Source organism: Lagopus leucura, unplaced genomic scaffold (assembly GCF_019238085.1).
Source record: "Lagopus leucura isolate 7727_CA_CO unplaced genomic scaffold, USGS_WTPT01 Super-Scaffold_73, whole genome shotgun sequence".
Lineage (NCBI taxonomy): Eukaryota > Metazoa > Chordata > Aves > Galliformes > Phasianidae > Lagopus > Lagopus leucura.
Genome location: NW_024962252.1, coordinates 53,412,544 through 53,434,810, shown reverse-complemented (window position 1 = coordinate 53,434,810; position 22,267 = coordinate 53,412,544). Strand labels below are relative to the sequence as shown.

General features: G+C 40.1%; 1 protein-coding gene across 1 annotated transcript in view; it reads left to right on the top strand.

Moving 5' to 3' along the window:
• The window catches only part of TIAM2 (TIAM Rac1 associated GEF 2), a 210,847-nt gene that overhangs the window by 127,047 nt on the left and 61,533 nt on the right, over positions 1 to 22,267 (top strand). Inside the window, exons 3-7 of the mRNA XM_042874628.1 lie at positions 4,063 to 4,178; positions 6,018 to 7,217; positions 12,589 to 13,024; positions 17,875 to 18,047; positions 19,053 to 19,277. Of these exons, the coding sequence (XP_042730562.1) occupies positions 6,024 to 7,217; positions 12,589 to 13,024; positions 17,875 to 18,047; positions 19,053 to 19,277 (2,028 nt within the window). The 5' untranslated portion in view covers positions 4,063 to 4,178; positions 6,018 to 6,023. The remainder of the gene's footprint in view (positions 1 to 4,062; positions 4,179 to 6,017; positions 7,218 to 12,588; positions 13,025 to 17,874; positions 18,048 to 19,052; positions 19,278 to 22,267) is intronic.

The window sequence follows — 22,267 nt, the reverse complement described above, 5'->3', positions numbered from 1 at the left end:
GGTTGTCAGCAGTAATTATGTTTGGTATGTTTTTGCTGTAGCAGCAAATTAGTGCAGGAGTCCCACCACCTTTGTCTCAAATTTGTCATCAATTCATAACCAAGTCACAAAAGACAAAGACAGGGATTGAGACAATGAAGAACTTCCCACATGGAAAACAAGGTGGTTGGTGACATTCTACAGTTTTCACTAAAGGACAAATCATATCTGATAAGTTTGCTGGCCTTCTACAGTAGGTTTATAGCATTAGCAAGTAAAGGAAGAGCAACTGACTTCATCTACCTGGACTTGGGCAAAGCATTTGACACTGTACTGCACAACATCCTTGCCTTTAAATTGAAAATATGTGAATTGGACAGATGGACCACTCTGGTAAGGAATTTTCTGGATAGCTGCACTCAAAGAGTTGCAGTCAACAGCTCCATGTCCAAGTGGAGACCAGTAACAAATGGCAGTTCTTGGGTCAGTATAGGGACTGGTGCTGTTTAACAACTTTGTTACTGACATATACAGTGGAATTCAATGCAGGCTCAGGAAGTCTGTTGATGACACATGTGTGATGTGGTCAGCATGCTGGAGGGAAGGGATGCCATCCAAGAGAGACCTCAACTGGCTTGAGAGGTGGGCCTGCATGATCTTTATGAAGTTCATTAAGGCCCAATACAAGGCCCTGCACATGATTTGGGGCAATCCCAAACACAAATACAGACTGAGAAGAGAATGGGTTGAGAACAGCTCTGATAAGGACTTGCATATGTTGGTTGATGAGAACGTGGATTGGCAGTGTACGCTTCCAGCCTAGAAAGCCAACTGTATCCTGGGCTGCATCAAAAGGAGCTTGCCCAGCAGGGCAAGCAATTGTCTCCCTCTACTTTGCTTTGTGAGAACTCATCTGGAGTACAGCATTCGGTGCCTCGAACGCAAAAAAGACAGGGACCCACTGCAGTGAGTCCAGAGGAGAAATACAAAGATGATCAGAGGTCAGGGCACCTCTCCTATAAAGTGAGGCTAAGAGAATTGGGATTGTTCAGCGTGGGGAAGAGAAGACTCTAGGGAGACCTAGAGCTCCCTAGAGCTTTCTGGTACCTGAAGGGGCCCGCAAGAAAGATGGAGAAGGGATTTTTACAAAGGCTTGTAGTGATAGAACAAAGGCTAATGGCTTTAAACTGCAGATTGGTTGGGTGGAACTTGGAGCAACCTTGTCTGGTGGAAAGTGTTCCTGCCCATAGCAGGGGAATTTTGGAACTAGATGGTGTTTAAGGTGTTTCCTAACCCAAATTGTTCTATGATAAATTTTTTTTTGTTTGTTTCTAGTAAGCATACCTAATACTGGCATATTATTGTTATGGTTCACTTTTGATTGTAGTATGGCTAATGAGTCAAGCTTCGTAAACCTTCAATTAGAGAGATGAAGACTGAGGAGATGAGCAGCCATCCAGCTGCAGAGTGCTGCCATATATGTATGTACACTTCAATCCTAAGAAAAGTGTTTTTCCCTCCAGCATTTATGAAGCAGTCTAGCTGCTGTGTTATTAATGAGGGAATATAGGTGGCTGGCTGCTGAGCTTCTGTGTTTGTTTTTCTGAGCCAAAAACATCTAGGAGAACTGTATGTGCAAGAGCATAAAGGTAGGGAAATGCATTTTTAGCTCTGGGGTTATGATTTGCGTTAATTATTGGGTGTGGTGGTGATGGTGGTGGGGTTCCCAGATTAGTATGTTTGCATAGCTGTGTTTTTTAAATGTGTCAAGGGGGACCAGGGTGAAGATTAAGAACTTCTTTTTTTAGGGAATGTGTGTATAATTGAAAGCAAATAATCTTTTAATAGTCATCTTCAGCATAGCAAGCTGCTTTCTAAATATATTGATTGTAAATACAGCAAATATTCACGGACTCTGGTGTTGCTCACATTAAGTATTAATCCCCCTAAGCTCTGCAAATGAACAGAGGAAAAAAAAGCACTTTGTCTTCTGGGGCAGTAGGTTGCTGTGAAAAATATAGGGAATGCAGTCCCCAGCACTGTTATTTCCAGAGCTTCCAAAATTAAATCAATATAAAATGTGCATGTGTTCAAGAAAAAATGCAGCCAGAGTTGTTCCTTGACCACCTCTGTGCCCTGGTGTTGCACTGCCTTTGAGAGCAAGTCTGCTTCCCCTATACCCTTATTGTAATTAGCAGAAAGAAAATAGCTCTATGCAAGTGTGAGACAGGAGAATAGCATCCCAGCTGATTTTCAGGGTGAGGGTCTTTGTGCAGCCCTGCAGATGCCATGGTTGATTATTACAGTGTGCATGAATGTTTAGCCTGCTGTAACTGTGGATGGCTGAGATGCTGAGAAAAATCCCTTGGGGGTGTTTCTGTGGGATTTATTGACTGTTGTGTTGTACAGCTAACTGATTTCTGCGCAGACTGAGACACTGTTTTTTAGACATTGTACCCCCAGATAAATTTATTCATTCACCCATTATGTGATCTGTGTATTGTATCAGATGAGTACAATGGATGCTGTAGCAGCAGCTCGAGCCTCAAAGAATTGAATGTCTATCTTCTGAGGTTCATGACAGCAGCTTGCTTGCTACCCACTCTGTTAAAAGGATTACCTAACTGCTACACAATTGCTATGGAGACCAGATGGTCTTTTTGCCTGTTTCTTTAGACAAATTGGGTTCAGTGTTCTTTTATGAATAGACATAAGCCCCCAAAGCCCTCTTTTTGAATGTACTTTTTGCTCCCACATGAGAAATTCTGAATGCAGACTTCTGCTTGTTTGCAGTCTGTGCTTCCTGGTCTGAGGCAGGAAGTTTAGCTGGGACGGATGCAATTTGTTCAGCAGTTTGGGACTTCATGAAGTTGATACTGTCTTCTGTTTACCTTTACTTTGAGTTGCTTTTGTTCAATGCTAGTTACACTTGATATCATTAAGTTGTTGATGTAAGTGGCTAAAATTAGCATAGACAAATCAAACCTTCAAGGCAAGGGTGTCTTCATTAGCAACCTACCAAACTTTTAGAAAGAATAAACAAGTTAAACAGATGTTTTGTTTTCAAGGGTTGGCTGAAATTTATGATTTATTTTGTCAGATATCTTTCTGATAACAACCATGAATTTGGGTTTATAGGTCGCTAGAATTATCCAAAAGGATATATTTCTTCTAAATAATTTGTTTGCTGTCTTTTTTTTCCTAAGCTTGTTGATGAGACTGTTTTTAATTCTAGTTGGCAACCTTTTCCTTTGCTTTCTGTAAGATTAGCAAAGTACCTCGGTTACCACTGAATTCCTTTAAAATCTACAAAGTTTTTATGCACACTGAGCCAGAGGTCTTGTACAGCTTCCCCTACTGAATTTTTTATTCCCTATACTACTGGTATTTTCTGTGAGATTCAGCTCATATCTTTTTGAGTTACAGCCTCTGTGTGTTTAGTGAAGGATTGATACGCTTGGATGCTCAGGAAAAACTTGGGTCTTGCTACCTTCTTGTGTGCTGGGTGGTCAGTGCTGCCTTTCTATTGTTGCCTGGCAGAGCAACTTAAAATAGGTACAAACTTAAGGGGAGAGATTGCTGGGTGGTTTGTGGAGTGAGTTGTACAGTGACTTTTCACTGCAGGAGTCAGCTGGAATTGAGACATGACAAGGAAGGATAAACAGATCCTGCAGAACATGCTCTGATCAGTTTGTTTCAAATTATAGTGGATCACTGCACAGCCCAGTGATCTGTAATTGGTGTACCAAAAGCCAAATGGAAGGTGCTCAAAATGCACCCTAATTCATCAGTTAGTAGAGAAAAGGAAAGGATTAGAAAATAAAACACTTACCCTGTGACTTCATTGTATTAATTCAGTTTCAATTGTTAAAGCATGTTTATTAACACTGATGTCTGAAGTCCAAGAATCCATTTAATCAGATCTCTTTTATTCATTTGTGCCTTCTGATTATTTTTTTTGTATTTGTTTTGCTTATAGCTCAACTAAAAAATGTTTTCTATGACTGAAAGCCTGTTTTTAATTTATATTATTGTTATTATTATCATTATTATTATGATTTTGTGTTTTTTCATGTCTTTTAGAAAGCCTGCATTCATCTCCATCCTGCTTTTTTGGCAAGTGTAGCAGTTGGCTATGAAGGCAATGCAAATGATGCTAACTGATAACCATACCTACGTTTGAGAGAGAGATTCTACAGGTATGTTTCTTGTTTTATACATTGTTTTTGTCTAAAAGTGATAAGGGATGGAACTTAGGCTATTACAATATATATAAACTCTTGAAAATAAGATTCTGTAATCACAATGGATTGTTTTGACAAAATTTTGATTGAGACTGCAGTGAATTCTACTAAGAGTGATAGTCTGACAAAGTCTGACAAAGAAGCATAGCTCTGATTAAAAATGGACTTCAGTGTTCTTTCTGTAAATTTACCATAAAATCTTTCTTCTGTAAATTTACCATAAAATGGAATCCCAGGCATCTATACAGACTGGAGGGAGCGGTCCTTGAGAGCAGCCCTGTGGAGAAGGACCTGGGGGTCTTGATAGGTGAAAAACTTAACATAAGCCAGCAGTGTGCCCTTGCAGCTCAGAAGGCAAATGCTACCCTGGGCTCTATCAAAAGAGGGGTGGCCAGCAGGAACAGGGAGATGATTGTCCCTCTCTACTCTGCTCTTGTGAGGTCCCGTCTGGAGTATTGCGTCCAAGTGTGGAGACCTTAGTACAAGAAAGACTGAGAGCTGTTGGAGAGGGTCCAGAGGAGAGCCACAAAGATGATCAGGGGACTGGAGCACCTCCTTTACAAAGACAGGCTGAGGGAACTGGGCTTGTTCAGCCTGGAGAAAAGAAGGCTGCGGGGTGACCTTATTGCAGCCTTTCAGTACCTAAAGGGAGCCTACAAACAGGAGGGGAATCAACTCTTTGAAATGGTTGATAACTGCAGGACGAGTGGAAATGGTTTTAAGTTGAGGGAGGGGAGATTTGGGTTGGACGTCAGGGGGAAATTCTTTACAGAGAGAGTGGTGAGGTGCTGGAACAGGCTGCCCAGAGAGGTTGTGGATGCCCCGTCCCTGGTGGTATTCAAGGCCAGATTGGATGGGGCCCTACACAGCCTGGTCTAGTATTAAATGGGGAGGTTGGTGGCCCTGCTTGTAGCAGGGGGGTTGGAGATTCATGATCCTTGAAGTCCCTTCCTACCCTGGCCATTCTGTGATCCTGTGATTACAAACAGTGGAGATTCGCTCCAAGTAACGAGAGGAACAGGAGATCATTTTTACTTTTGAGTACACTTTATGAAGGTGCAAAATTGTAATTATCTCCCTCTGGCAGGTTGCCTGCTCCAGTGTTCACCATTCCCTGTGAATTCAGGGAAGCTGAAAACAAGCTGAAGCATGTTCTATTAAGTGAACTATCAAACCACCCCATGCTGAATGAACATAATGCAGTTTTGTGCTGTAATGGAAGATGAGGCTTTTCACTAACCAAGTTCTTTTTTCTTCCTTCCTCTTCTCCTGGACTGACTGCATTTAAACGTAAAATTGGAGTTAGCCAAACAGTTTATTGAGGCAATACTTGGTTGCATGGAAGCCAGTCAAGCTGAAACTGCAGTTTGCTTGTTTCTTGGCAGAAGGGATTTCTCTGAAAGTACAGTTCACTTTACATCTAAGTAATGATTATCTTGCTGTCTCCCTTTCATTATGCCATTGTTCTTGGGAGGCAGAGGTTTTGTAAGTTATAAGAAAAAGATGTTGCCAAGGGTGTGGGTGGAGAAAGGTGTTGACGTGATTTCAATGGGTTTAGATTCCAGCTTTAAAACAGAGGGGTAATAAATCCGGCAGAGAATAGGCTTTCTGAGGCTGCCCCTAAAATTAATGCAATTATGAATTTGATGTTGTAAATCATTTGGGTTTTTTTGAAGCAATTGTTTCATATAACTTTTTTAAAAAGGCACTTTCCTGTACGGAGAATAAATACGGTCTATTACTTTTTGCTTTGTCTTCTGGCCATTGTTTCTAATGAAACTCTTCTTAATTTAGTGGAAAATGGGGAATTCAGAAAGCCAATACAGTCTTCAGGGATCAAAAAATCATGCTACTGCTTCAACTGGTTCCAAGCAGAAGCCTTGCTCTCTAAAAATTCGCAGCATTCATGCTAAAGATGAAAAGTCTTGCTCCTTGCATGGATGGGGACATACCAACAGTGGCTCAAACTACAAGTCAAGGTCTCTTGCTAGAAGCTGCCTTTCGCACTTCAAGAGTAGTCAGCCTTATTCAGCTAGACTTGGTGACACTGTGGTGAAGGCCTCTAAAAGTAACGTCCTTGCCAAACACAGGACACACACCTCAGGGGACTACTGTCCAGGAAATAATGCAGTGTTTTTGCCTGATAATGGTTTCCACTATATTGGCCTTCAAGCTGGAAGTAATCATGCTGCTCCCCGAGAATGCAATGGGCACATACTAAAATGCTATGGAAAGAATGAGAGTCTTGCATCAACCTCCCCATCAGAGGACAGGAGAAGTCCAAAAGTACTTATTAAAACACTGGGGAAGCTGGATGGTTGCTTGAGAGTCGAATTCCACAACAGTAGCAACAGCAAAGTACCAACTGAGGAGTCCAGTGGGCCAGTCCAGCTGCTGAGGTATTCACCTACCTTGGAATCTAAGTCAAATAATCTGCTTGATGTCAGGAGGAACTCCAGTGCAGACTGTTCTTCAAACCATCGTCTGTCACCTACTGATTCAAGGCTTCGATCTAGTAAGGGAAGCTCCCTAAGCTCCGAGTCTTCATGGTATGACTCTCTCTGGGGAAATGCTGGGGATATCAATGAGTTGGATGGTCCATATTTGACTAGGAGCACTCCAGATACAAGCATTCATGCCAGTTTCCCAGCAGGCGACAAGAAGTCCTTCAATCAAAGCTCATCTCTTTCCTCACTTCGAGATCTCTATAAGGATACAAATTTGGAAAGCACTCCTCCACCTGTGATCAGGCTGTCTGATGAGTATATTGATACTCATGGTAGCCTAAGCAACCGTGTATCATTCGCCTCAGACATTGATGTTCCCTCCAGGGTAGAGCAGGGAAGTCCTGCTCATTATTCCTCTTACACGCTCCCATGTAGAAAGTCCAAGCCCCTCACTGAGGATGCATCCAAGAAGGACACATTAAAAAGCCGAATGAGGCGCATCAGTGATTGGACAGGAAGTCTCTCGAGGAAGAAAAGGAAGTTGCAGGTATGTACAAACAGTCCTGAGCCTAAGTGTCTGGAAGTTGGTTTGTAGATTTGAATCATGTTTATCTTTCTAACAGAATAGTGAATTAACAGTTTCTTATGGTAATTCATGGAATTCTGAGAAATTTTCCAACCCAGAAGTTATACATAAGTGTTAACAACAAGAACAAAAAAAAAAAAAACAAACGAAAAAGCATTTCTGTGTAAAAATTTTCCCTTCCTATTTTGTCACCTTTTTAGCTAACTTGAGTCTCTGAACTCTAATATCTCAGTGAATTAGCTTTTGTATTCATTGTGTTATTTATGGAGTAACTTGGAGCTTTTAAGCCTTCTTTTTGCTTCAAATATGAAAATTAGACTAGCATTTAAAGACCATGGAAGGAACAGTGGAAGTAAACTTGAAAAGCAGCATGTTAAGAGTACCACTGAAAACACTCTGTGTTTCTATTATATGCTTTGTCACTGACTTTGATTTCTCCATTGGCCTACCTGTAGTGAGGCAAGCAGCTGCAGGCCACTGGCCAGAGTTGCTGGCTTCTTATCTTCCTCCCATTAAGCTTTTACATGGGGTGCCCTCCTCCTTCATGTGCATGAGCTTAGCTTGCCAGATGGAGGAGCTTGAGTTGCCATCTGGCCTGCCGGCCGTTGATGTTGTGAAGAAGGAGATGGGAGGAGGGCAAGAGGGAGGGAAAGGATGTTTCCTTAGAAGAATTTAAAACTAATCCCATTAATAGGAATGTAGGATTCCTGTGGTTGGGAATGAAATTCTTGTCTCCAGTCATACGTCCCAGAGTCAGCTCTTTAAATGCCAGACTGCACCTGGACTTCTGTGTGAGTTCAAACATTGAGTTGGAGGGCAGAAACTTTTTTTTTTTTTTTATCTTCTCTAATGTCAGTCATATAGGAACAGTCACTGTGCTTCTCTAAATAAAGGATCTGCTCTGTTTTAGCAATATTGGGTTGCTGGCTGCTTTTGAAGTGTGAAGAGAGTAAGAGGAACCCTTACTTCTGCAACTTAGCTAACAGCTAAGATCATATAATGCTCTTTCTTTCCTAGGTAAGGGATAGGGAACTGGAAAGATGAAAATGAAAGCCATGTATTTGAGCCACTGCTTTGTGAGTTGATGCTCATGTATTTTATCAGATTTTGTCTTTTCACCTTCTTACTCAGCTGTGAAAGAGAAAGCAGAAAAAAAAATGGAATCAGTAAAGTGGGCCCCAGTGCTTTCTGCCAGGATTCTTCACTGATTTTGACATCTGCAGCTATTCTGGATTTTATAGCCTGGCTTTACATATGATCTCTGCATCCCAGACCTTTGCCATGTATTACTTAGTTATGACATTTTCAGAATGGTATTTGTGATGCAGGATTCATAGCTGCCTTGAATTCACTGTGCAGTGAGCTTACTTTAGGCACAGAGAAAAAATTCTGCTAGTGAGATTGCATCAAACTCAGATTTGATTCTGATAGATGGAAGTTGGCTCCAATTCTGTAAATGATGATTTCTTAGAAAAAGGTATAGGAAATGGTTAGTCATCGATTTTTATCAGACAAGTATCCAACTTCAGGCATGACAAAAAGCAGGCAGCAAGTGCTTTATGATTTTCCCTCATTGTGAGGTTTGGTCAGTTTCTTTCTGCTTCACATGTTTTGAATAACCTGTGATCTCTCTGGAGCGCTGCTGTGTTTGTAGTATAGTGATGACTGTATTCTCACCAGCTCCTTTGACTCAAAAGGGCAAAAGCACTGTGCATGATTCTGCTGGCAGCTGGTTAGTCCCAGTCAGTAGGACTGTTCGTCACCGTGATTACAGCCTTTCTACTTTGCTCTGAACATTGTGTCCCTTCCTCGTTACGTTGCTGTGAGTCACTTAGGCTGAGAGTAAGTGAAAGCTGGAGTATATCCTTATTGGTGCCAGAGCACTGGTACTTGGGTGGGTGGGTGGGCCCTTCTGCCAAGCCTGCTGCAGCATGAGGGCTAAAGGCTAGAAAGGACAATGAGGGCAGTTGCAACGAGCCCCCTGCTGTCAAAAGGGCAGCGGAATATAACCTCCTTCATAACTGGACCAATTTCAGCCAAGAATCTGGTATGCTTTTACCCCACTTGAAGCCCATTTCCAAACCCTCTTACTCAGATGCATGGAACTTCTCATCTAATTTGCAGACTAAATATAGTCCCAGCCAGTCTGTTTCTGATGCCAGTATTGTCCATTATGCTAATTATCCTTCCTTGTTATTTAATCTGTTACAATTTATTTAAAGGGAGAAATTGTATCTCCTCTTGGCCCACCTTTTCTGGGCTGTGCAGACTGTCTTTGGTCCCCTGTCTTAAGATAGGAAGTCTTTCTTTTTTGTTCTGGCACCCTTTCTCTGCACCTGTTTTGAATCATTCATAACCAGATTCAGATATGGGATATTCCAGATGAGCCCTTGGCTGTGTCCTGTCCGGTGAGGTGGATGCTTCCTTATTGGCTTGATCTGATACTTGATCTGTTATACCCTGGAACTGAGTTTGCCTTTCTAATTATCATCTCATGTCAAAGACTTGCTGTTGTTCTGTTTTGTAGCCCAGCTTTCTTTGTAGGATGGTATCCTCATGCACTGCTTTTGTACATCGCTGGTGCTGTACTGCATGACACATCCTCACTGATTTAATTCTTTATGGAACAGCACTGGGAAGATGCTGTATCATGATACATTTTAAGAGAATCATAGGTGTGTGTTGAGCATGTGGGATGCGTGGACAGGACCTAGGCAGACTTGCTGCAGTCAGTTCCTTCTAACAATCATGGTGCAAGAACTGCCCTTGTGTCTGTCTGTATAACATGTAGAGAAAGGGCTGATGCTGTATGAAGTAAAAAAAATGAGCCACCAGAAACTTCTGTGCAGATAGGCTTTTGCATGAAGTAGTCTTTTTAGAAGAATCATTTCTGAAATGCACTGGCTTTTATAAGTGTGAGCATGAAGCTTGATGGTGTAAAGAGAGTTTAAAAGAAAAGTGCACTGAGGTAAACTCTTTATTTGGCTGGAAAGCAGGCATTAAGTCCCACTTTTTGCTTGAATCTTAATACATTTAACAGCCTGCATTACTTCCTGCCTTGTTCCTTACAGCTAATTATTACATGCGTCACTTTGTCTAATTAGTATCTTAGTTATCCTCTTTATCTTTTGCTTTATCTGCAATTAATCCAGGATATATCTCAGACATTAAGAGATCTGCTTGAATGCAGCTGCACAGATACAGTGGGAATTTTCTATCATCAGGTACAACAATGGGAAAAAGAGCAGGGTAAGCACCATGAGCAACAGCGACCAGATACTGCCACAGTGACAGCTTCCCTGGGGACCAGTAGAGATTGTGTGACACTGCCACTGCTGCTCATTTTTAGCACATACAAGTTATGTTGTCATGGCAAAATGTATATAATCCCAGCGCTTCATCCATCATGCATCCTTTCTGAGAAAACTTCAGATGTGCTTGGTGGCTGTTGGTGGTTAGGTTGTTCCTTACTTCTCTTTCCTCGGTGTGTGTTGTTCCAGTAGTGGCCCTTCATAGAAATCATCTTCTTATATGTGCTTTTTTCTCTGCTTTTCAAATAAGTGATTTAGGACTGAAATAAATAGATATGCTTCATAAAGTGTACATTAATATTTTCTGGAGGACAGTTTCTGGCAAATAAATAGTCAAACACAAAATTTTGGTACATATGTTCAGTAACAGTAATTAAAAAGTAGGTGGAGAAAGCTTTCCATTCCCACGGAACTGCACATGGCTGGTACAGTTCTGTGATCCATCTTGTACAGTTGTTCTGTGGGCTTAAACACATTACAGATGTGGTTCCACTCCCCCCTCAACCATCTCTCAGCTTGCCTGTGGAAAATTGTTTACAGTCACTGTTGCCTTGGATGTATTCATCTATTCTCACGGGCGCCAATGAAAAAGGGTACATATCTTGTCAAGCTGTATATATAGGAAAATGCATATCCTTTCATTGAATTTCAGGATTTTTCCTGCAGGCGTATTTGGCAAAACTGTTGATGTTCAGTGAGCTCCACTCTAACACTGATGAAAGCTTTGCCACAGGGTTTGAGAGAAGTGCTGCCGTACTGTGAGAATTCGATCTTTGTGGGTGGGCAGGGTGATCTGTATAGCCAGACTTGAAGCTAAACATACTGTAAAGGGTCATAGTTTTCAGCTGAGTGTGGCTTTTGGGGTGCCATCAGCAGCAGTGTCCTGCAGCCTGACAGGTGGCTTGCCTTGTGAGACTTGCACCTGGGTGTGGGCTCACCGTGACTCCTGATTGCATGTGGAGGCCATTCTACCATCAAAACACAACGTTGCTTGTTTGAGAGCTTCAAGTGGAAAGCAAAGGAAAAAATAGTAGTTGCTTTCAAAACTTCTGGTGAAAGCAGATTGTGGAAGACCAAGGGTTATTTACTTGATCTGCAAGCAAATAAATGCAGCTATAGAAGTAGTCTAAACTTAGAAGTATAATAGCTTTATTTTTATGAGAGTAAATAGCTTCACATCTTTGATTTTTGTAACCATCTATTCTTTTGTTTTCATTCACACATTTCAAGCAACAGTCTCAAATTTTCTCTAGAGCAAAAGGCAGCAAAATTTTTGTGTTATGTCCTCTTAAATCTTAAAATTAATTTTAAATACCATCAGTAATGTAAGTTGGAAGCATAACAGATGGCTTTGGTGTGCCCCTCCTTTGCACGATAAGAAACCCCTGACCACCTGAGAGAGGTGGGAGTGAGTAGCTTGTTATTGGGAAAGGCTTGAGACAGGCAAAGCCTAAGCTGCCAGCATGATCCCACTTAGATAGTCAGAAGCAGGAGTTGGACATGCATTAATGGTCATATAGCAAGGCATGGGGATGCCATCAGTCTCAATTATTTCAAATTAGTTTGGCCAGCCTCTCAGTGCAGGGACAAACTAACAGTGCAGTTTGGGAAAAGGCCTGTGGGTGCTTGATGAGATAGTCAAGGTCCCTTGGGGTTTCCAGCAAGTCAGAAAATACACACCTCTGCAGTTTGGAAACTGGATTCTTGCCAGTCTGCAAGCCTGCCTGCCTTTTTTTTTTTTTTAAACTGTATATTGGATTAGATTTTCATTAATCAATACTAACAGGCTTAAAATATTTTAAACTTTTGACTTTTTTTTTTGGCTGTTGTTGTTGTTGGTGACAGAGAGAAAACAGATAAAATCGATTCTGATATGCTTGAAGGTAAAGGTAGCTGCCTTGCATTTACAGGGTCACCAAAGCATTGAAAGCCCTGTAATAAAGCATCGTGCTGTGGTGTTATTCCTGGTTGCACTCAGACTTACTGGTGACTTATTTCTGGCAACTTCCTTTAATATGCAGGAACCCAAATGTAAAGATGGGGGCGAATACTTTGACAGCAGAATGGACAACTTCAGCACAGACACGCTGGCACCATCACAGCAGCCTACTTTGTTGTGGTCACCCAGCTCCAGTCACATCCTGTCCCAGAGAAGTGAGTCCACCAATGCAGTCAGCAGTGATGCCCTGAGGCAGAACATTTATGAAAACTTCATGCGAGAGCTGGAGATGAGCAGGACAAACCTGGAGAACACTGAGACCTCATCAGAAACAGAGGACTCCAGCAGCGAGTCCCTCAGCTCCTTGGAGCAACTGGATTTGTTGTATGAGAAGGAGCAAGGAGTGGTGCGCAAAGCAGGGTGGCTGTTCTTCAAACCGTTGGTGACCCTGCAGAAAGAGAAGAAGCTGGAGCTGGTCACACGGCGAAAGTGGAAGCAGTACTGGGTAACACTCAAAGGTAAACTGCCGTGTTTCCCCTCTGGCTTGGCAGCACCAATTATTTCCATTGTGTCTGCACAGCTTTTCCCACGTGACGATTCCTATTAGCAATTCCTGTAACTTAATGTAGTCTACTCTCACACATGAAGTGAAGCATGTGTCAAACCAGCCCACTAAATCAAGATGGTGCTCGTGTATTTAGTACAGCATGTGCACTTGCATTTCTTACCGTAGCAGGCATTGTTTCACCTGACTTCCCAGTTCTTGCATTTAAATGTAATTGGGGTTTTAGAAGATGCTTTGGGATATTTGGAGGTCAAAGACTGAATTGAACCAAAACTGGTAAAAATAGAAAAGTTACATCTCTCTATCAGAGGAAGTCAAAAGGATTAAAAGGTCCCTGATGTCTGATGGTCCCTGGCTCAGGCACAATGTTTCCTTGGATCTGTTATAAAGTTTACTTTAAGTTGAGGTAATTTAAGGTGAAAACAGTTGGCTTGTTGCCAGGTGGCAAGTTAACAAAGAGGTCAGTACCTCCGTGCTGAGGCATTTGCACTGACAAACATTTACATTCAGGGCAGAAGCAGTAGCAGCAGCAGGGGGGAAAGACTGCAATGCCCAAAGCTCAGCAAGGGATGCTTGCTTCTGTGGTTGCAGCAATTTCCAGGGCTCCTCAGCTTCCCTTCTTTCTGCAGATGGTCTTTCCCATGGCCTGCTCTGTATTGCTGAGCACTTTTGCCTTTTAGAATGCTTGCCCTTCCCATCTCCCCCCTCTTTGCTTGCTGTGGGAATGCAATCCACTTAACAGAGGCTGCTGCCTGTGGGCTGCTGTGTGATTACTGTGTTTAGCCCTGCACTAGCAGCGTGTGTTGATAGCTCAGAGTAATGGAGCAGGTAGGTGTGCTGCAAGAAGTGTACGGGTGTCAGAAAGTGTGAGAAGGAAAATAACATCTATTGTGGGGAGGAAAAGGAATTTACTGTGAGAGTTCACAGGCTTTTTTTTTTTTTCTCTTCCTTTTTTTTGAATTGTATCTGAAAGATTTGCCTTTCAGTAGGATGTAGTGCTAAGTTAATGAGTGAGGAAATGATCAAACTTAATGATTTCCTAGCGTATCTTGGACTGGAGGAGAGAAAATAACAACTTTCCCACAGGTTGCCCTTTTCAAAATTTTGCATGGGTGTAGACCAAAGAAAAATGAACATCAAATAGCAAGTGCGGAGAGTGTTACCCTTGATAGTACTGATTTGAAGGAAGCAAACTTGCAAGAATGTAGCAATTCTGCCTTACAATTCAGAGACCTGTTATCAAAGGATCAAAATGTAGGCAGTCTTAACAGCTTAAATTACTTACACTGATCATCAGGTAGCATGATTCATGCTTACAGGCAGTATATACAAAGGGAAAAACAATATCTGAATGCCACTCTTTTATTATATGTTTGTGTTTAGGAGTGCAAATATGAGTTTTATCTGCCTCCTCTAAAACTCTAGCAGTTTCTTAACAAATCTGTCAAACGCAGAAAGTGTAATATATTTTACTAGTTGTCTGTATGTTTTTAGGATAATGAAGTGCTCTGGGAAGGAAGTCAGGCGCTCTGTGTTTGGTTCCTTGCTATGCATTTGGCTTACTGGTTACCTTGAATAAGTCACTTCCCTTCTTGCTACCTGCATTTACCCAGCCATAACAAGGAAATACTAAAATTATTTGGAAAAAGCTTTATTAGCTTCTAACATTATAACTATTCAATATAATGCTTTCTTCTTAAGATGAGTGATATGGTTGCACTCATGATGCAGAATCTCCTCCACTTTGCTAACAGTTTTAAATACATATTTCTCATTTCCTTGATCTCATACCTTTATTGTCCTGTAGAGAGTTCTGGTGCCAAAATAAACTTGCCTGTCTGGATATCAAGGCGTAGTTCTGTTTTCATAATATACTGCATCAAGATCAAGTCTCTTGCTTTAGTTTTCCCTGATGCAGCACTTTGACTAAATCTGTATTTAATTTGTTCTTGAAATCTAAGTAGACAAGATATTTTAAAATATGACTTAAAATAGCCACATATGCAAATGGAGAGCAGTGTGTTTCTTTGCACTCTGGTGAGATGTGTTAAACTGTAAATACACAGAAGGCAAATAACCATTTGTTGTGTGCCAGACTTCAAAGCAGATGTGTCCTGAGACCTTTGCTTCACTTTCAGGGCCATCATGACCTATGTTTGAATAATAACATGAGGATCTCTCTTTCCCATCTGTCTTGTCTAATTAATTTATTTTAATGAGGGAAATTGCTTTCCAACTGCACTTCCCCTTCAGTTCACATTTTGATGAAAATACTTGAACTATAATCAGTCCCAGTGGCTCTCTTAGGATTCATGAAACCAGCTAATGCTTCACCACAAGATATATCTTGAGTGCCATACACCTTAACACACATGCATGCTCTTCAACTATTATTTACTTGTTTGGTTTTGTACATGTAAGCTTCCACAATAAAAGGCAACATATCTTTAGTTACCTTTCTGATAATTTGTAGGGGGAAATGTGGAAGTTTTAAATAGAACTAATTTGCACTTTCCTAAAATACAAAAGTGGAGGTGGTTGTACAGTGTTGCTGCTGAAGAGTGCAAGAGGAAACTTTGGCTTGTTGATTTTGTTTGTCCTGTAATGGTGAAACTCCTAAAGAAGTGGTATGTCTGATATGCAGTGTAACAAGCCACATCCTTCTGTTCCTACTGCAGAGATGTCCAGCTGTCTCTATTGTAAAGGAGAGCAAGTGTGAGTGGGTAACGGAAAAGGATAGGAGCAGCTCTGTAAGATTTGTTCCTATCCTGAATATTCTGCTAGATGCTCTGGGCAGCAGTAGGAAAAGATGCATTTAGGTAGTGCATAGGAATTGCTATTAATTGAATGCCTTCCTTTTAAAACCTTCCAATTGTCAACTGATTTGCTCAGTAACCTGTGATTTCCATTTCTCCTGTAACTGGTTTACATTCAGCGGCACTGGAGAATGTGATGAGGTTCATCTCGTTGACTTCTTATTATCATATACTCTGTATTTGGTCTGTGAGAAAAAGAGTGGGCTCTTAACTTCTCAAAACAGATATGCCCCACAAACCCAAGCAGGCAAATCATTTTACTTAATCAGGCAGAAGGACCCCCAAAATCAAGGATTTTGATTCTGATTCCAGATCTAACTTTTGAGTAACCGCTACCTCAAAATTACATGAATTTGAATGATGTGTTTGGGATTTTTAGTACAATGTTAAGTGTACCAAAGTTAGAGAAATGTTAAAACAAAGTTTGATGTCTGGTTTTAACTATTATAAATGCATGTATAAAGGAAACATTTCTATTTTGCAGGTTTTGCAACATTCCCTTTATACAAACTACTGAAGTACCTAGGTAGATATGCCAAAGTTATATGCCTAAGTGTATGCCTTCTGTTGTGTTGTTTCTTTGATTTGAAGAAAAAAAAAAAAAAAAAACAACCAAGAAAAAGCAGACCAGAGAGATAACAATGGTGTAGCCCTAACAAACTTAATCCTTATACTGGCTGAGTTTCAAGTTATCTACTGAATATGTATAGGGGCTACAACAGTAATATATTCATGGATTTCTGGTCCCTAGGGGACCATTGTGGTCATTTAGTCTGAGACAATACATAATGTGGCTGTAAGTCTTTAAATTAATTCCTGATTGAATCGAAGCATATCTTTTAGAAAAGGTTTTCCTTGCTGGAAAATCCACCAACAGTCTCAGAGTTTTCTAACTGCTTAGGTAATTTTCAAATTATATTTATAGTATCTCTTTTTATTTCTTCCAGGTTAAGCATCCAGCCATAGTCTAGTGTTAATTAGTTTTTCAATTATAAAAAACAAACAGCATCAACTCCTTTAGTATTAACCTTTATGTTTCACAGGAATGAGAGTGAGGTGGATTTACTCCTTTTCTCTAGATGCAGAAATGGGTTAAGAAATTCTTCAGAAATCCAAGATAATTTTAAACAAGATTATTTAGTACCTCAGACTGTGGCTGCCTGGGCATGTAAATCGGTACATCTCAGAGGACAGTGGGCTGTAATGCACGGCAGCAATAAATGGCTGGCAAGGAACAGAGGAGCGGCAGGCAGCTTTTACGCCAGCTTCACTGCCAAAGGCAATGTAATCATACTTCTGGGTACTGGGACCAAGGCTGCTCTTCTCCTCCTTCTCTTTGCATTCATGATTGTCAAGAATGAAATTTATTTTCTGGATGTACATCTCACATCTTACATATTACTCTACCAATGAGAATGAACATGATCATAGTCAATCCTTTTAAGCTGTTTTAAATTATCCAGATAATGTTCATGGTCTAAGTTGACAGTTTTCAGGTAGATTGAAGGAAGTCCAATTTAAATTTGAGATGTTTATTCACTTTGCATGTTTTTGGAAGACAAATGTTATTGCAAATCTTTTGTCTGCAACTACAAAGGTTATTGAGAGAGAGCTGATTCTTTTAAATAATATCTGAACACACAAGCTGATTGAACTAAGCAGGAATTTTTCTACAGGCTTAAATATTTTAATAGGCTGAGTTTACTGAGCTATCCTGTTCTTTTTGTTTGTTTATTTTTTAAGTCCTGCATATTCGTTGCATCTCTATTGGACGTCAGTTCTAAATTTACATTGGCAATTTCAATATTAACTTTTCCTATTTCCCAGTTTTAAGGATCCCACTCATTTTTCTAGCTCAAAAGAGGGGAACTAACATTCTCTGTCATTGGGAATTTTAATTCATGGAAGCATTAATCTAAGAGAACTTGAACAAAAGATCCAGAGCTTGATTTTCTCTTCACATTTCTTGTCCCTTTGAACTCAAAAGGTTGTACTCTGCTGTTCTATGAGACCTATGGAAGGAATTCAATGGAGCAGAGTAGTTTGCCTCGATACGCTCTGTTTGCTGAAGACAGTATAGTCCAGTCTGTTCCAGAACATCCCAAGAAAGAAAATGTGTTCTGTCTCAGCAATTCTTTTGGAGATGTCTACCTATTCCAGGTAACAGAATGCATACATAACTTTCTAATTATTTCCATTATATGTTGTGTCTGTGAGTATGCACTTACACGTGTGATTCTGTATACATACACATACAGTCTCATGTCTGTGACTTAAAAATGATACTATAGTTACATTATTACAGTATAGTGTTATAGTATTGATGTAAGTGTACGATACTACTTCAAGGGTACAATATTACACCAGTTGACTCAGCCAGTTACAGTTCAAAAATAAAGAGAACATAGATCACAAACACACAAGATAATTCTGATTGATTATTACAGGCTTCCAGAAAATCAAGTGTCATTGCAAATGTTTTCACATCTATCAGCATTGTGCCTTCACAGAATGATGGACACAACTCTGACTCTGCTGGCCTCAGAGAATGTCTCAGTTGAGTGAAGCATTCAAAAAGAAGGTTAAAAATAGTTCTTGGCTGCTTAACTGCAGTACTGAAAATATTAATAAAGAACAGTATTATGTGGAACCGCGTGCATAAAAACATGTTGATTCATAGGCACACTTGTAAACATTTCTGGAGACACTTTGTGCAGATGTATTCTCTTAACTTTGCTGTGCTTTGCTACACTAATTTGGCATTTTTAAAGTAAGCAAACTCCTCTTCTCCAAAATTAACTTTTAAAATCATCCCTGTTGCTATGTTACCTCTGCAAGAGGACATTTATTTTTGAAATTTGTCAACTTTCGAGGGCTAAAGAATGCAAGTCACATCTTACCCACAGCTCGTGTGCTCTGTTGTGCTCCCAGAGCCCTCAGACCTAGAAGGTCTAAGAAGCAGAAGCTGGAGTTTGGATACAAGTCATGACAGTGTGGAAAAAGCTTCTTTGTTTGTGTAGCTTTAAAACCTTACTTGAGAAGTTTTGAGAAAAAAACACTTCAGGTCTCAGGGAAACCATGGAAGAATTAATGTCCTAGAGCTGCAGATTCATTTTGATTTTCTTTTTCCTGGTTGTAATTTTGCACTGTTGGTTTGTTCCACAGGCAACAAGTCAGACAGATCTGGAAAACTGGGTTACTGCCATACATTCAGCCTGTGCTTCCCTCTTTGCAAAGAAACTTGGGAAGGAGGACACAGTTCGGCTACTGAAAAATCAGACCAAGAGTCTCTTCCAGAAGATTGATATGGACAGCAAGATGAAGAAGATGGCAGAGTTGCAGCTCTCAATTGTTAGTGATCCAAAAAACAGGAAGGCGATAGAGAATCAGGTACTGGAAATAGTGCAGCTTGTTTCTGCTACAAAGTATTATTGTGGGAGAGCATTTGTCATAGTTTTTAGCTTTGGTCTCTGACTGTTAATGCTTTGTAGGCCTGAAAGCAATTGTTGTGGACATAGTTGGCAAGATATGGTAGTTGTAATTATTGCCAAGTATCTACAGCAATCCAGAGCAGCTCAGGAAGTAGACCGGCACTCAAAACTGATGATCAGACTGGTCTGTTTTATGAGCACAAAGGTATTTCTTTTCTCTTCTGGAAAAATGTGATTAATTTTCACTGCTTTGTTTTATGATACACTTAGATGCTAATAATATCTAGCTATTATATAGCATACCACAGGATCTACAGTATGTTCTGTGAATAATTTAATTTATTATTGAACTGCAGGAAAGATTTTAGAGTAGGTACATAGCAATATATTTCTGCACCTTAAGATGTGATATGACATATGCTCTATCCAAATAAAATTGTAAGAAGGTTTAAAGGCAGACAAAACCATATGCTTCAGCTGAAATTTAGCCATTACTAAAAGTCCAGGATCCTCTAGGCTTCTTGAAAATCCATACAGGAGTTCAAAGGAGAACTAGAAGTCAAGACCAGCATTTATCTCGAATGGAAAAGCACTTCCATGAATACCACTGACAGCCTCTGGAGCATTATTCCCTTATCAACTCAAAGAAAAAGGGAACTGTTTGTCACTAGCAGCACTTCCTGGTTTTGTGCTAGGAATTTTTTGTATCAGTATAAGCTCAGACCCATCGGTGTTTAGCTTGGGATTTTGGCTGTCCTACAGCCAAGATTTTTACACTTGACGGAACAGTTAATATGTTTGCATCCATACTTGCATCTAGGTTACTTTTGTTTCATTGCAGCAAGAACTGGTCTGAATCATCAGTTGCTTCTTCCTGCAAATAGTTTCTGAATGCCTAATGTGTAGTTTTGATCGTATTTTCTTATGGTGGTGGTGGAAATGACTGAATCTTACTATAGCAGCAGCTTAATGCTGAAGAAACTTCATCACTATGGTTTATTTCTAAAAGGAAAACTGGAGTACCTCTCCATCCTCCTGTTGAAATTTAGTTTTCGTAGTCCATGTGCACCTTGGTATTTCAGCTAAGCCATGCTTAAGACAAACAGTGTTAGCAGACTGATGAATAGCTAGAACTGTTCTTCATGTAAAATGGTCACATTTTTGTCTGTGCAGTCATGCATAGACATAAAGCCTTTCTCTACTCTTAGTTTTCAGCAAACAAACCAGGAATCACTCCAGTGCCACCTAATGGAATTACATCTTGAGATGTTGACATATTGCCTATACCAGCAGCTGTATAGGCAACAACTGGCAAATGATGATGTGTCTCTCAGTGTCTTGGTAAAAGCTTCGCTGCTTACAGCCTTTTGTGGTGATGTTCATAAGCTCATATGTACTTTCCATGTCCAGAGCCTATTGGGGTGAATGGAGGATGAGCAAGGCATCCTTTTATTGCTGTAGGTTTTGAGACATAGAAAAGTATATAGATTTCTAGAGATTCTCTAGTGCTTAATATGGCCTCATCATGTGTAACACACTGAAGAAAAATCTTTTTTTATGCTCACTGATTCACTAGATACTGAAGCTAGTTTATTTAGAGTCAGGTGAACTTTACTAATGATGGTCTCTTTATTTCTGCTAATTAGGTGTTCTGTCCTTGAACTGCCATTGTTTTCCATTTCTGATCCTGGAAAGAGTTGGCTGTATTCTGCTATAACTGAAATCCATCACTGGGGTTGCAGAAGATTTATTTCTGCTAATCTTCTGTCTATTAATTTCTCAAAATGTTGACTGAGGGCATACTAGTGAGACAAAGAGTGAAATGAGTCATCTGCAAACATCCACTAGTTAACAAACAGCAAATTCACAGTGAACCTTTTCTTCAGTCTGAAACCCTTTGATCTCTATAAAATTTCTCCTTACAGCTGTTTTAAGTTTTGTCAGCAAGATCACTTCAGAGAAAAGTCAGTAGATAACTGGGTTTCCTGATCTTTTGATTTAATGTCTCAGTGATGGGCTTCTGGAAAAACAAACAAACAAACAAAAAATCCAAGAAAATCTTTAATATATTTAGTGAGTAAGCATTCTTAATATACTTATTACGCTTACAATTCTGAAAAAGCATTATTCATTGGTGAAAAGTTTGCATATATGTAGCTTAATTGTTTTGAACTGGAATCGTTCAGTTATCTTTTGTCCACTTTTAGACACAAGCCACTTTTATACAAGAGGACTATAAATATTCTCTATGTTTGGTGGTGTTTTCAATCATGTAGGAGTTGAGTGAAGTATATCATACACGTCCTCTTCCAGATAACTTTACTTTTGATAGGTTCTGGGAAGTCAAAGAAAATACTGCAATTGACTGTAGGGGGATCACCATGTTTTTTTTTTTTTTTTTAATGAAGATGAGACACATTTATTTTCACTGGAGAGTTATCTTAGAAATGGTGATTTCTAAATCGTTTGTCTTTTTCCTTCCTATTCCTTAGAACAACCACTCAACTTCAACTTTCTTTTTTTTTTTTTCCCCACATTTATATTGATTTAAAATTAATACTTCTCTACTGAAGACTTAATAAAACACAAGGCTTTACAAGCATGCAACATCATCTTTTGTTTCACAGATACCATCACCTGAAAGGCAATTACAGTAAGGAAATCTGGACTTCTAAAATTGTTGTATGTACTTAAATGTACATACAGATTTATTTTTGGTGTCTTAGAAACTTGATGCTATCAAACTGGCTAAGAAATGTCTTCAGACCTGCAGCTTAGATCAGGGATTCCCTCTGTCTGGGTTTACCAGCCCAAAAATAATAATCAGAGAAACGTAGGTGTTGGAAGGGACCTCCAGAGATCATCGAGTCCTACCCCCCTGCCAAAGCAGGTTCCCTACAGTAGGTCGCACAGGTAGGCATCCAGGCAGGTCTTGAACATCTCCAGAGA